Genomic DNA, 13,868 nt, shown 5'->3' on the forward strand with positions numbered 1-13,868 from the left:
GATGTGAGTGCCCCTCTGTTTCTCGCTCCTAGGCTGCTCCTGACAGCCACAGTGACTGCCTTCGATAGTTATTTTGCAGAGGAGTGAATAGGTTGTTTATGAAAATGGGACTAAAAGTCCAGCTGGACAGTCTGTGTGGCTGAGCCCTCACGTGTTCTGTTCTAAGGCGTGACAGTTGAGTTGATCTGCAGCGTGGGTCAGTGTGGATGTCCTTTCTCTCCTTCTGTGGGGAAGGCCGTGTTGGTTATAGAGAATGTCACTTCACCTGCTCCAGGAACTGTGACAAACCGCGGCTCATAGAGGCCCTGAAGAGCAGGCGCATCCGGGACATCGCCTGTGGGAGCTCGCACAGCGCAGCCCTCACGTCCAGCGGGGAGCTCTACACCTGGGGCCTCGGCGAGTACGGCCGGCTGGGACACGGGGACAACACGACACAGCTGAAGCCCAAAATGGTGATTATGCACGCTTGGGTCACTTGTAGACAACTCACTGCCCGTTGGGTCCCGGGAGGCTGGGCCTTGGCGTGGGAAAGCTCACGGCCGTACGCATTGTCGCCTTTTAGCCTGGAAAAGACCCTCCTGCCCTCCCCGGTGCCCGCGCTTGATTCTGTTTTACCTTTGTGGTTGAGTAGGTGAAAGTCCTCGTTGGGCACAGAGTGGTGCAGGTGGCCTGTGGGAGCAGAGATGCCCAGACGCTGGCTCTGACTGACGAAGGTGAGCTGCGCCCGGCGGCGTCCGGGGGGGCCGTGTGCAGACACCGCCGCCTCAAGCGCTTTCCTAACCCCAGGTCTGGTGTTTTCCTGGGGCGACGGCGACTTCGGAAAATTGGGCCGCGGAGGAAGTGAAGGCTGCAACGTTCCCCAGAACATCGAGAGACTGAACGGACAGGGCGTGTGCCAGATCGAGTGCGGCGCCCAGTTCTCCTTGGCCCTCACGAAGTCGGGCGTGGTGTGGACGTGGTACGTGGACCCCGGCCACGCGGGGCCCCGGGGCCGCGCCGGAGCCTTCGTCCTCCTGCCCTGGCGTCGCGGGCCTCCTGCTCCTTTGAGTTGGGGTTGGTGAAAGTGTGACAAGAACTAGCCCACGTGACTGGGTGGTTTGAAGAAGGCGCTGGAGCCGTGGTGGCCCGGCCTGCCATTCCTGTTGACGTGAGGTTCATCAGGAGGGTTTCTTCTGATTTCCTCGATCTTGAAAAAGTTGACGTGTGTTTCTTGAGAAAGCTCATTTCATTAAATCGAAAGGGAGCGGGGCACCCAGCTGGCACTGGACAGTGTGGTGGGCCTTAGCCAGGTCCCATGGCCCAGAGGCAGCTTGAGAGTTGACGAGCCCGGAGTTTCAGAGGGACTGGAGGTCGTTGATCACGTTTTAATCTCTGTATGGGAAAACTACATCAACACCTACACGTCGGAAAGCACACGTCCAGGGTCGTGCATAGTTAGTGGTGCCTTTGTTACGATGGATCTAAAGATCTCGGGCAGTGCGTGACATTGCCGCCGAGCCAGCTCTGGGGCTGCAGGCAGTGGGCATCCCCTGTGGAGCGCTGCCGGCCTGTCCCCACACACTGCTCTGTGCTCTGGCCTCCCACAGGGGCAAGGGCGACTACTTCCGGCTGGGCCACGGCTCCGACGTGCACGTGCGGAAGCCTCAGGTGGTGGAGGGGCTGCGTGGGAAGAAGATCGTGCACGTGGCCGTCGGGGCCCTGCACTGCCTGGCCGTCACGGACGCAGGGCAGGTAAGCCGGGCTCGCGACAAGGCTGGTCCCGTTGGAAGTGTCCCTCGTGGTGAGGTGCGTGTGAAGAAGCAGGCAGTGGGCTGTTGTCAGCGGGGCCCCCGTTGTCAGCCTGGGTGGGCGTCGCTGACAGACAGGCGCAGGAAGTGGGCTTTCCCACTCCGAGGCCCTCACCACAGGAAGGGAGCGTTGCCGTCGGAGGCGCTCCCACTGCCAAGGGCGAGCGCTGTCGCTCCAGAAACAGGTGGCTCGTGGGGAGGTCCGCGCGCTTCGGCTCAGAGATGAAGCCGGGTCTGTCCAGGGTGGCCCGTTCTTCTGCGGTGACGGGCCGCGGTGTTAGCGTTGGGACGCACTGCCGGCAGCCAGGTGGCGCACTGTCATTCACTCAGGATGAGGTAAAAGTGGGTGATGCCTCCTGATTCTTTAAAGCCGTGGCGTGAACGACAGTCATTTCCCTACCCATGGGGAACACGTTCTGGGACTCCCAGTGTGGACAGTACCAAACCCTGTTCATACAGTAGGTCCTCGAATCGTGTCGTTTTGTTCAGCGTCATTTTTGCTACATGGATGAGAAAAATATTGTTTCCCAGGGGAGGCCACCATCTGTGTGGAGGCTGCACATTCTCCCCCCACATCTCAAAGACGTGCCTTCAGGGTGGTCTGGTGCATCTGGACTATTTCCGCCCAAGCAGTTGCACCCTGCGATGGAGGGCCATCTGTCCGGGTGGCCTCCTGCTCTGTACCCTGAGCTGCCACGACAGGCTCCGGGCCATGGCCGGCCGAGGGCAGCAAGAGGAACCACGATGAAGGACGGCCGCACTTGAAAAATGAACATAATGTTTATGATTGTTTTTCTTTACAAAATAAAGGAAAAAGTGGGTCGCTGCACTTAAGGAGGACGTCCCTGTGTCCTCTCACAGGTGGCGGATGAGCTCAGTGGGGGGATGTGATGAAAATACTCCTAGTCGTCGGCAAGAGTTTTGAAGTAACTGAGAAAATGTTCTGAAACGTTGGCATACTGTTTTCCTCTTGACAGGTGTACGCTTGGGGTGACAATGACCATGGCCAGCAGGGCAATGGCACGACCACAGTTAATAGGAAGCCCACGCTCGTGCAAGGCTTGGAAGGCCAGAAGATCACGCGGGTGGCTTGCGGGTCTTCGCACAGTGTGGCGTGGACGACGGTGGACGTGGCAACGCCCTCTGTGCACGAGCCAGTCCTGTTCCAGACTGCAAGGGACCCTCTGGGTGCCTCCTACCTAGGTAACCTGGACCTCTGTCCTGCCAGTGTGTTCCGAAGAAGAGCCGTGGACAGCCACTGCGCTGGCGTTGTCCTGTGCGCTATCAGGCACTGCCGTGTCCCCTTGTCCCTCACGGCTTGTCCCTCACGGCCCCTCCCCCACCTCCCGCACCACTGACTGCTTTCTGTCCCTAGGGTCGGTTTTCATTCTTTGGAGTTTTAGATAAATAATCCTATAGCATGTACTTTTTTATCTCCGTTTTTTCACTTAGCCTAATCATTTTGTGTAGAATTGGCATCATTTCGATAGAATTCACCCGTGAAAACATCTGGGCTTAGAGTTTTCTTTGTGGGGTTTCTCTGTGATTTTTAGCCACAAATCTTACTCCCTTTATAAATATAGGGTTATGTATTTCTTTTCTAATACAGTTTATACCTTTGCTGGAAGTTACTAATTTCAGCTAAATTATTGAATTTATTGGAATTAAAGTTGGTCTCGATGTTTTTGCTTACCTTTCTTTGAACATTTTTAGAATCTGTAGTGGTGTCATCTCTCTCATTGCTTATATTGGTAATTCTGTCTTCTCTTTCCAGTTTTTCTAGAGGTTTATCAATTTTGTTAATTTTTTCAAAGGACAAGTTGATGTTTTCTTGGTTTTTTGGTTTTTCTCTGCTGCTTTTCTGTTTTCTAGTTCATCTCTGCTCTGATCATTACTGATTCTTCATTTGGTTCTATTCTTTTCTAGTGTCTTATGTCGCAAGCTTAGGTCATTGATTTAGAATCTTCCTATTTCTGTAATGTAAACATCGTTCTCTCCTGGATTAATGGATTCTGCTTTCGCTATGACAGCTGCCCTCCTTATCCCTTTGCTCCATTTGCTTTAAAATCTAAGCTTGCTTTTGATCAGCTCTTCATATCAGCCGTGCTATTCCGCACACCATGGTATTCAGTGGTGTGTCTTTGTCATCTCTTTCCTTTTAACCTATTTTTTTTTTTTGTATGAAAAGATACTTTCTCGTAGGCATCACGTAGTTGGAATTTGCTTTTTAAAATTTACCCCGACAATCTCTCCATGGAGTGTTTAGTGCACTTATGGTTAATGTGGTTATTAATGTATTTGTGTCAAATCTGTCATGCTCTTCGTTTTCTGATAGTTCTGGATGTTTGTTGATGTCTTCTTTTCTTCTTCTTTTGAATTTTTTTTATGATCTTATTTTTTTCTTCTTTTTCTAACTTACTGTGTTACTCTAGCGATTACTTTGGGCGTGTATCGCAGACGTTTAACTTACCGTGGTCTGCCCTTAGGCGATGCCACTCCATTGCACGAGTGTATGTGAATCATCAGCAGTACCGTTCTGTCTTCCCGCCTGGCTCTTGTGCTGTTGTTGTCGTACGTTTCTGTGTAAGTTGTAAATTTCACAGTGTTTTTTATTAATTTCCTTTAAACATCAGGTCATCTGTCCAAATGACTTAAATAACAAGAAAAGAATGTCTCTGCACTTACTGACGCGGGTACATTCCCAGTGTCCCTCACTCCTTCGTGGGCATCTGTATTTCTTCTGCCTGGAGGACTTTCGTCATGTCCCATAATGTGCTGGGGACACTTGCTTTCAGCATTTTATGGCTGAACTAGTCATTATTTTGCAATATATTTTAGCTAGGAATAGAATTCTAGGTTGCGGTTTTCTCATTCAACATTTTAAAGGCGCTGTTCCATTTTCTTCGAGCTTGTTTGCATCGTTTCATCGAGAATTTACTGTCATTTTTCTCTCTCTTTTCCTGTACGTTATATGTCTTTTTCTTTAGACCACTTGTAAAAATTTTTTTGTCCCCCAGGGTTTGAGCAGTTTGATTATAGTGTGCCCTCTTGATTCTGGTGCTTGTGGTTCATTGTGCTTCTTGGATGTTTAGGTTTATAATTTTCATCAAATTTTGAGGTTTTCCAGTCACTTTTTTCCTCAAAAAACTTTTTTTCTTTATCTCCTCTCTTCTCTCTTTTGGAAACTATAGTTTCACGCCTGTTAAGTCTTTGAAAATCGGGCCACAGGTAACTGATGCTCTGTTCATTTTTTTAATTTTCTTTTCTTTTTATGTCTTTTATGTTAAATAGTTTCTAGTTGCCGTGTCTTTATCTCAGACATTGTAGTTTCCTCTTTAGAATTTTGATTTCGGTATTTTTATATCTCCTGTATCTCTAGTTCTTTTTTTCGACATGCGGAATACACCTAACAAGTGTTGTAATTTCCTTGTCTGCCGACGTCTGTGCCAGTTCCGAGTTGTTGAGATCGATTTTTCTTTTTCCCATATCTGAACTCGGCGGTATTTTCCTTCCTTTCTGCTTCCCTGGTGACTTTCGTTTGAATGCCACACATCGTGGCCTTTACTCAGATGTTCTGGGGATTTTTGTCTGTCTGTAGATCTTGAGCTTAGGTACAGCTACGTTACTCTGAAAGAGTTTGATCCATCTGGGTCTTGGCTCTGGGTTGGGAAGTAGTTCTAACCCGATGCTAGTCTCGGGCTGGCTGTCCCCGCTCTGAGGCCCCTCGGAGTGCTCTGGTCAGTGCCTCTCAGTTGTGAGTCTTCCCCTGCGGCCGATGGGGCAGGCGCTGTGCTGGGCCCTGTGTTCCCTGGGCCGCCTGCTGCGCCTCTCACCCTTCCACACAGCTCAGGCCGTGGCTGGGGGCAGTCCGCCACACGCAGGCCCCCCAGCGTCTGCTGCACCCTCGGCCGGGGTGAGTGGAGGCGTGGCACCTCTTCCAGGCTCTCATAGGCAGCTTGCCCCCGTCCGGTCCTGTCAGCTCTGGCCACCAGGGCCTCCTGCACATGAGCTCTGCCCCCCATTTTCACAGAGACCCCTGGGTTCCACCTGGCCCCCATTGAGACCTAGGGACTCCCAGGGCTGTGAGCTGGAACATGCGACCAGTAAGATCATTATGGGTGACATCCTGTCTTCTCTCCACTGTTTGGATCATTTCTTGTCCCATAAGTCAGCGTAAGTAAATATAGGTGTTAATTATACCACTCTACCGCCAACATGTGTCACAGAAGTTGTCGTTAAATGTGTTTCGCATAAGTGTCTGCGTCTTTCTGCAGTTACAGCGAGCCTTTGCTGAAACAGCTGTTTTATAGAGCCATAGATGAGAGAAAACAAGTGGGTTTTTTACTTTAAAGACCGTTAACGAACATGGTACCTAATTTTGAAATAGCAAAATGAGGATTGCAGTGTTTTAGGATTAAACTGAAGGTCACAGTATAGGAATAGAACAAGCTGTGATCTTAAAAATCGAACCCGAGCCTTTTCTTTTTCAGGCGTGCCTTCGGATGCCGATTCTTCTGCCGCCAGTAATAAAATCAGTGGTGCAAATAATTTAAAACCAAATCGCCCTTCTCTCGCCAAGATTCTCCTGTCATTGGATGGAAACCTGGCAAAGCAGCAGGCCCTGTCTCACGTGCTCACAGCACTGCAGATCACCTATGCCAGGTGGGCTGCAATGCTAACTTTAGAAATCCTGCGATTATACGAGCTTTGGGTCTTTGTGACTTTTTGATGGGTGATGTATCAGAGAACTTGTAGTATTGCCTTTAAATACTGTGAGTTTGATAATAGATGGTGATACGAACCTTCGTGCGTACTCTAATGGGGGCTGAACTATGACTCAGACAACCAAAGAACGTTTTGTTATTTTTTGTGGCCAGTAAGCACGAATATTTGGGGGATGAGAGGAAGATTTAGTTGGTACTAATATTCGGTAATGTTTAAAGCCACTTATCAGCTCGTTCACTCAAACACTCGATGAGGCGGAGTTTTGGTAGTTGGGCCTTTTCCGAGATTTTGCTGCTGTTTTCTTGAAGTAAGTGTGTCTGTCAGTGGGTCGTGGTTATGGCCCTGGTGCACGGAAGTCAGTACACAGGTGACTCAGTTGTTGAGAGGACACCGTGTCCCTGCCGCCCCCTGTGTGGTGCCCTTGTGTGCGGCTCTCAGTGGACACAGGATCACCCTCCGGCTCCAGCAAGACCCGGGAGGAGTCCCGTGTTCGGCAGATTTCTCCTCTCGTCGGTGTGTGAATATTTTGGCCTGTGGCCGATGAGCCTCTGCGTGTTCCCGGTACCTGCGAGGGAGGCCTTCAGTGAGCGCTGTGCCGCGTCCCGACCCCCGTCCTAAGGCGGTGATGACCTCTCACCGCTGGCCCGGCTTTGTCTCCTGACAGGGACGCCGTCGTTGGGGCCCTGATGCCAGCCAGCATGATCGCCCCGGTGGAGTGTCCCTCGTTGTCCCCGGCACCCCCTTCGGACTCCTCTGCTGTGGCCAGCCCTGTGAACGGGGAGGACTGTGTGCCGGCTGGAGACCTGGAAGACGGCCTGAGCCCGAGTCCGTGGCAGGAGAAGAGAAGCGAGGTAGAGTCGGCGAGAGGCTGTGTCGGACCAGAGAGCGCGCGTGGCTGCGCCGTGTCCGGGAAGGGACGAGTCGCGCTGTCGCTTAGCTCGGAGCGTGTTTTCCTGCCTGCCACGACTTTGGCCTTGATAGAAAGTATTCTATTTTATTAAAAAGGAAACTTTCTGTTGCTTAGTTGGAAATAGATTTATTCTTATAAAAGTTGCTAAGTGCAAGTCCGTAGTCTTTTTTTGTTTGTTTGTTTTTGTTTTTTTTTTTAAATTCTGAAAACTTAAAGCTGTGAAAGTTAAAGATTTTGTAAATTTTGGTGGGGAACCCAACTCGAAGAGCCGAGAGCTCGTTTTCGTCTTTTCCATCTAACCTGTTGTGAACGCTGATAGTTTTCTTGGGAATGGGAATGTTCAGCTTTGAGGGGCTGCCCCAGACTCCGCTGGAGGTGGCAGCAGTAGTGTAAGCACCTGGCTATTGCTATAAAATCTGGAACATTCCAGATGGCCGGAGGAGTTTAGATATGCCTTTTTGGAGTTTTGTGGGAAATACGAACACGTTGTTGTGTTTTTCCTCTTCCTGTGTGTTTTTAAACTAGATTATCTGTTCCGAGGATGCTGTTACCCCCTCCGCAGTGACCCCATCTGCTTCCTCAGCTTCTTCGCGGCCATTTATCCCAGTGACAGATGACCCAGGAGCTGCCAGCATCATCGCAGAAACCATGACCAAAACCAAAGAGGTCAAGGGCTTTCTTCTTTACTATTTTATGTTGCAATAATCTTAAACGTAACCAGAAGTTGCAGTAGTGCGTAGAAACAGAACGCAGTGTGGTCTGGTGCATGTGAGCATTCCCACGCCGTTGGGGACAGCTGCAGGCACAGCCCCATGCTGTCACAGGCGTCGTGTGTCCTGAGTGTCAGCACATTAAGGTCGATCCGGGACTGTGTCTCGTCCACACACCCATACAGGCTTTGCTCGTCGTTATGGGGGTGTGGCCGTTCACATCCCTCTTAGTGGACAGAGCCAGGGAGTGTGTGTAGGCTGGTGCGCATGCGCATGCGCAGCTGTGCATGCACACACATAGTAGTGATGCGCGTTTGTTCCCTTGTGCACCTGTGCGTGTTGAACACCACGGTCCCCGGCGGCGTGGTCCCTTCTGGGACCTGCCCGGGGCTTGTCCTGGCTCCGCCCCGTCCATGTTCAGCCCGTCTCTGAGAGCGGGAAACGTTGCTCCTGTCGCTGGCAGTTTTTCACTTCCCCTTGGTAGCCAGTCTCCCATCTGGGCCACATGTGCTCCCTCTTTCCCCCGCGCAGCTTCTGGCACACAAACCAGCCTGCCCTCTGCAGGGATGTCCTCTGACCTTGCTGGACCTGTGACCTCCCCTCCTCCCTCATGCTGGCTGACCCAAAGCAGGGGCGCCTTCCACTTGGCTCCGTCACACCAGCCACCCCCACATGTGGACTCCGGCCCACTCAGCTGCTCCCCACACCAGACCGTGTCACCCTGCCCACACCTTCTCCGTTGCCCATGCGCCCCCTGGGGACAGATGTGCGTTATTTTTAATACGTTTAGAACTCTTGGTGTATTATCCTGTCACTGCTGGCAAAAACATGTCCCGTGGAAATCATTTGTAACCATCTGTGATGATAAGAAACTCACTATTTATAAACTAGGGATCTGGACTCCACTTTGCTGTTTGGCAGTCTCCCAGGACGAGGGTTTAATGCGGATATTATTCCAAATTATGATCACACCTATGTTACGAACTGGGTCACGGTGTGAACTATTACTTCTTCATAGTTTAGGCATTCTTTTTGGCAGATGCCGTTGTTAATTTGTAAAACAGTTAATTGGCTTTGAAAGCGTAGTACATGGCGGTGGAGATTTTAGGGGCCTGTCATTTCCTAATCTGGTATTTCATGGTCTCAAATGCCTCATCGAGTCCCTCTTTATTCATTATTGTTAATCACGTTTCCTTTGAGTTTGTAGGTGACTATCTCTTAACGCGTCATTCCTCATTTTAATTGTTGGGCTTTTTAGGATGTTGAAAGCCAAAATAAAGCATCAGGCCCAGAACCTCTGTCCTTGGATGAGTTCACCAGTCTGCTGGTCTCGGACGATACCCGTGTCCTGGTGGACCTGCTCAAGCTGTCGGTGTGCAGCCGGGCGGGGGACAAGGGCAGGGACGTGCTTTCGGCCGTGCTGTCCGGCATGGGCACCGCCTACCCACAGGTGAGTCCAGGGCGGGAACCCTTCTCTCTCAGGGCGGCGCTGGCACCGCGTCCTGCCTGCCGCTGGGTTTTATTCTAGGAGACGGCCAGTCCTGTCCCTAGCACACGTGCTGCCGTCATCCCCCAGTTTGCCCTTCATGTCGTTTTCATATTTTTAGCCATTTAGAAATTTCTACGTTTTTTAACAGCAGATCTGCCAGTTGTTTTCATTTACGGCTTTTGTATTTTATGTTATGCTGAAAATAAGCTCCGCGATATGACACTGTTTAAAGAAATTCTCCCATTTCTTCTAATGACTTTCATGATTTCATTTATTACATTTACTTTTCTGAGCCGTCTGGGATTTAGCGTGATACTGAGGGATAAGTAGGGATCCAGCCCTCGTTTTCTCCTAGATGGCAAGCATGTCGGTCGTGGATTATTGAATAATCCATCTTTGGCAGTTCAAAAACCACTTTTATCGTATTCGAAGTTCCTGGATGTGTTTGGGTCCGTTTACAGACATCTCTGATCCACTAATCTAACTCTTCATGCTCTAATCCCACAGCGTTTGAACTGTTACAGCTTCAGAATAGGTTTTCACAGTTGGTGGCACTGGATGCGACAGGGCAGTCTCCCATGGCAGGCTGTTCTGTGTGGAGCCATCCCACGTGGGGCCGCCGGCCACCACACCTGGCTTTTGAGTTGCCAGTGCACCTGGGGGCCTGAAGTGTCATTCTGCTCAAGCTGAGTTTATTTCAGTTTGAATAGCCACATACGGCCAGTGTCGGGTGTAAAGTCGACCTTATCAATATATCAGAAAATAGGATCGATCCGTCAAGTCCTTGGGTTTTCTTAAACACTCTGATCGGTGGCCTTGCTCTCTGTCTTTTTAGAACGGGCCATGTCACGAGGTCTGTGCCATGTCATTTGTGTTTCTCTGGGCCCCTTGTCACCACCACCCAAGCCATGAAGTGCTTAAGTGTGGTCAAGTGGGCTTGAGAACGTAGTAAGTGCTTTAGTAGATATATTTTGTGGGCTTGTTATTCCTTAATCACATTCAGGAAGAACTAAAAAGTCGTAGGTTCCCTGCTTTCTAGTTTTCAAGGCAAGTCACTTGGCGTGATTCTGAGAGTTTAAAGCAAGGCGAATCGTCACCAGCAAAATGTTAATTTTTTCACAAGTTTATCATATTTGTCGGAGGAGAGAATGTGAATGAGAACGTGCATTCAGAGTACCCTGCCCCCCAGGCTGTCGCACGCTCCTGCTGGGCCCAGTGCTCGGCCCTCTCAGTACAGAGGGTGTGCGTCCGTTCTTCACAGATAAGGAACTGAGGTCCCCTCGGGTTGTCCCTGGCTAAAGGACACTCAGGTTGCTGGTGGAGAAATGGGGTTGGGCTCTGAGCACTCTGTGGGCCGAGCCGTGTCTGGGAGCTTGTCACCCTCCTCTGTGGAGTGACGGGTCTGCAGAGAAGGCTCCGCAGTGAAGCCCAGAGGACTCGTGGGCTGTGCCGCGGGGTTTGATGATGTCAGCATCTGCATCTCAGTGACGCACAGGGTCAGGGGGACGGAAACAAAGGTAGGATTGTCTTCAAAGTGCATTGCCCGGTGGCGAGATGCTGCTCCTGTGTCCTACCCTGACCTGACATTTGAGAAATTTGAATTTACGATGATGCCTCAATGGCAGTGCTCAGTCTTTCGTTCATAAAACTGTTTACTCAACTAATCTACTTGTTGTCTGTGAGGGAAAATGGAGGAAAACAGTTATTTTTGGAAAGTATAAAAGAGAGGGTAGTGTTATTTCTTTCTAAATAAAAAGAAATCGGTTAGTTAATGTATCGTTGCCATCGCAACATATTCTTACTTGTTTTTAAAAATAGCAGTCAAGTCTCTGGCCACGCCGCCCTGAACAAGCCCCATCCCGTCCCATCTCGGAAGCTAAGCAGGGTCGGGCCCGGTTAGTACTTGGATGGGAGACCGCCTAGGTGCTGTAGGCGTAAAAAATAGAAAAAAAAAGGATTGTAAGCTGACAAGGTCCTTGCAGTCTGTGAGGTCACCCAAGGGTTGCCTCGCCTAAAAAATTTTATTTAAAAAGAGCAGTCAAGGAGTTTATAGTCCCCAGTGTTGGCCATTTAAATGATCGAACCGTAAGGCTTTCTAAGTGGGATGGGGGTGTTGCAGATTATTGAGAGGAAAGGCACAGGGTGACCCTTAACGTCCTGGGCCAGGACGGCCCGGTTCTGTTCCTGTTTGTCGCCCGGCTCAGACGTGCCGTCTGCCCGTTTGGCTGGGTCGGTCCCCTCCGTCTCTGCTCCTTCCCGTGGTGGCGTGTTCCTGCCGCAGGCTTTCCTCACTGGGAGGTGCTCTCGTCTCGGTGTGAATAGGAACTGTCGTGGTCATCGGCGTTTTGTGTCTTCAGTGGGCACGTTGAGTGTTTTCTGTGTGTCAGGTGCCTCCAGCTTGTGTCTGTGTCACCCCAGGCTTCACAGCCCCTCTGCGATCCCTGTGCCATCTGGGTTTTCAGGGAGAGGAAGCCGAGCCCTGATTGGAACTGGATTTCTCAGACCCCCAAATCCACCCTGTCCCCTCTGCCACTCTGTCCCTGCAGAGAGCTCCATACCTCCTGTTGGTAACCCCACTTCCCCCACAGGTGGCAGATATGCTGCTGGAGCTGTGCGTCACCGAGCTGGAGGACGTAGCCACAGACTCACAGAGCGGTCGTCTGTCCTCTCAGCCCGTGGTGGTGGAGAGTAGTCACCCCTACACGGACGACACTTCCTCCAGCGGCACCGTGAAGATACCAGGTACTTGGGGCCCGACTGGGGGCATGTGGCGGTCACAGTGCCGCAGTGAAGATGCTGGGTACTCGGGCCTGAGCCTGGGGGACAAAATGGGGGTCTCAGTGACCCAGTGAAGATGCAACGTAAATGTCTGGCGTCGCAATTATCAGGTGCCTTAGGCAGCACAGCTCAGGTCTAGTAAAGGTCTCGTGCGGTCTCCAGACGCTGCCCCGTGTCCCCAGCTCAGCAGTGTTGCGTGAGCAAGTACGTCTCCGTTTGTAGTTTGCCTGTAATCGCCCCACAGAGACCTGGAGTCGTCACTGCTCACGCTGTCATGTGGACTCTCTTGTCCCACAGAAGGCTCCAGACTTCACACTAAGTGCTGGATCTGGGGTGACGTTCCACGTAAACAGGGGTGGGAGGGTGAAGCTCGGTCTGGTGGTGGCTTGTAGCATAGAAGGTCGCCCTACAGTGAGCACGCGGCATGGCGGCCAGGCGGGGCCGCGGGGCCCGTTTCCTGAGCTCGTTCCAAAAAAATCTGCCTTGGTCAGCGGTGAGACACGGTGTGGCCGCAGTGTGTGCGTGGGGGCTGCGGCGTGGCAGAGGCGTCACTGTTCTGCGCTGGCCTGTCCTCCAGGTGCGGAAGGGCTCCGGGTGGAGTTTGACCGGCAGTGCTCCACCGAGAGGCGCCACGACCCACTCACCGTCATGGACAGTGTCAACAGGATCGTCTCTGTGCGCTCAGGTGCGAAGGGAGGCGGAGCTGCGGGAGGGAGCGCGCGTCACCACACGCTGCCGCCGAGCCCTTCCTAGTGCCCCCTGGGACAGCTCGCTGTTTGGCTGCAGAGCACGGCGGGTTTTAGCCGCCTCTTCCTGGGACTGAATGGGTGTGCACTGTACCGCCGCGGGGCTGGATTGCGGGAGACTGGCGTGGGAGTGGGCCGTGTCGGGGACACAGGCCTTCTGGGAGGCCCAGCGTCCCCCAGACTGTGGGAGACGCTGCAGCATCTCGAGATGTGTGAGAGGGCCAGGTGCGTGCGAGGTCAGGGTGGACGCGCCGCAAAGCTTGGGAAGGCTGGTGCTCCGACGGATGGCGGCGCGGGCTGGGCTCATGGCGCGGCTGCCCCATGTCAGTGCAGGACAGACGGCCGTGGCCTCCGAGCCCGCACCCCAGCCGCCTCTCCAGGGCTGCTTCACTGCCCTCTCCGGGCTTCGTAGGGTCAACAGCGCAGACAGGGGTGTGCGCACCCTCGGACTTCACCCTTCTCCAGCCAGGGTCAGCCACCTTCCCGACGTCAGCTGTCCCTCCGCCTTTATGGTGAGAGCCGCCGCAGACCGTGTGCACGGCAGCCTGCCTGTTCCCCAGCAGACCGTCTCTTACAAGACGTTGCCTGTTTAAAACCAGGTCTAAAGCTTTGGGTGACGTGACGTCGTCACAGACGGGCATAGGTTTTTTCTGGCAGTTTGACACGCGTCTATGTAGTATTCAGTAGTGACGTCATAGGTGCCTGGTTTTCTGCTTTCAGCAG

At 52.0% G+C, this 13,868-nt stretch overlaps 1 protein-coding gene across 1 annotated transcript in view; it reads left to right on the plus strand.

Annotated features, from left to right (window-relative positions):
- The window catches only part of LOC102887399 (E3 ubiquitin-protein ligase HERC2), a 114,318-nt gene that overhangs the window by 78,516 nt on the left and 21,934 nt on the right, over positions 1-13,868 (plus strand). Inside the window, exons 56-66 of the mRNA XM_025043506.1 lie at positions 273-452; positions 632-713; positions 787-958; positions 1,587-1,731; positions 2,765-2,990; positions 6,278-6,449; positions 7,177-7,363; positions 7,948-8,088; positions 9,391-9,582; positions 12,210-12,363; positions 12,977-13,084. Coding sequence (XP_024899274.1) covers positions 273-452; positions 632-713; positions 787-958; positions 1,587-1,731; positions 2,765-2,990; positions 6,278-6,449; positions 7,177-7,363; positions 7,948-8,088; positions 9,391-9,582; positions 12,210-12,363; positions 12,977-13,084 — 1,759 coding nt within the window. The remainder of the gene's footprint in view (positions 1-272; positions 453-631; positions 714-786; positions 959-1,586; positions 1,732-2,764; positions 2,991-6,277; positions 6,450-7,176; positions 7,364-7,947; positions 8,089-9,390; positions 9,583-12,209; positions 12,364-12,976; positions 13,085-13,868) is intronic.

This window comes from Pteropus alecto, unplaced genomic scaffold (assembly GCF_000325575.1).
Source record: "Pteropus alecto unplaced genomic scaffold, ASM32557v1 scaffold102, whole genome shotgun sequence".
Lineage (NCBI taxonomy): Eukaryota > Metazoa > Chordata > Mammalia > Chiroptera > Pteropodidae > Pteropus > Pteropus alecto.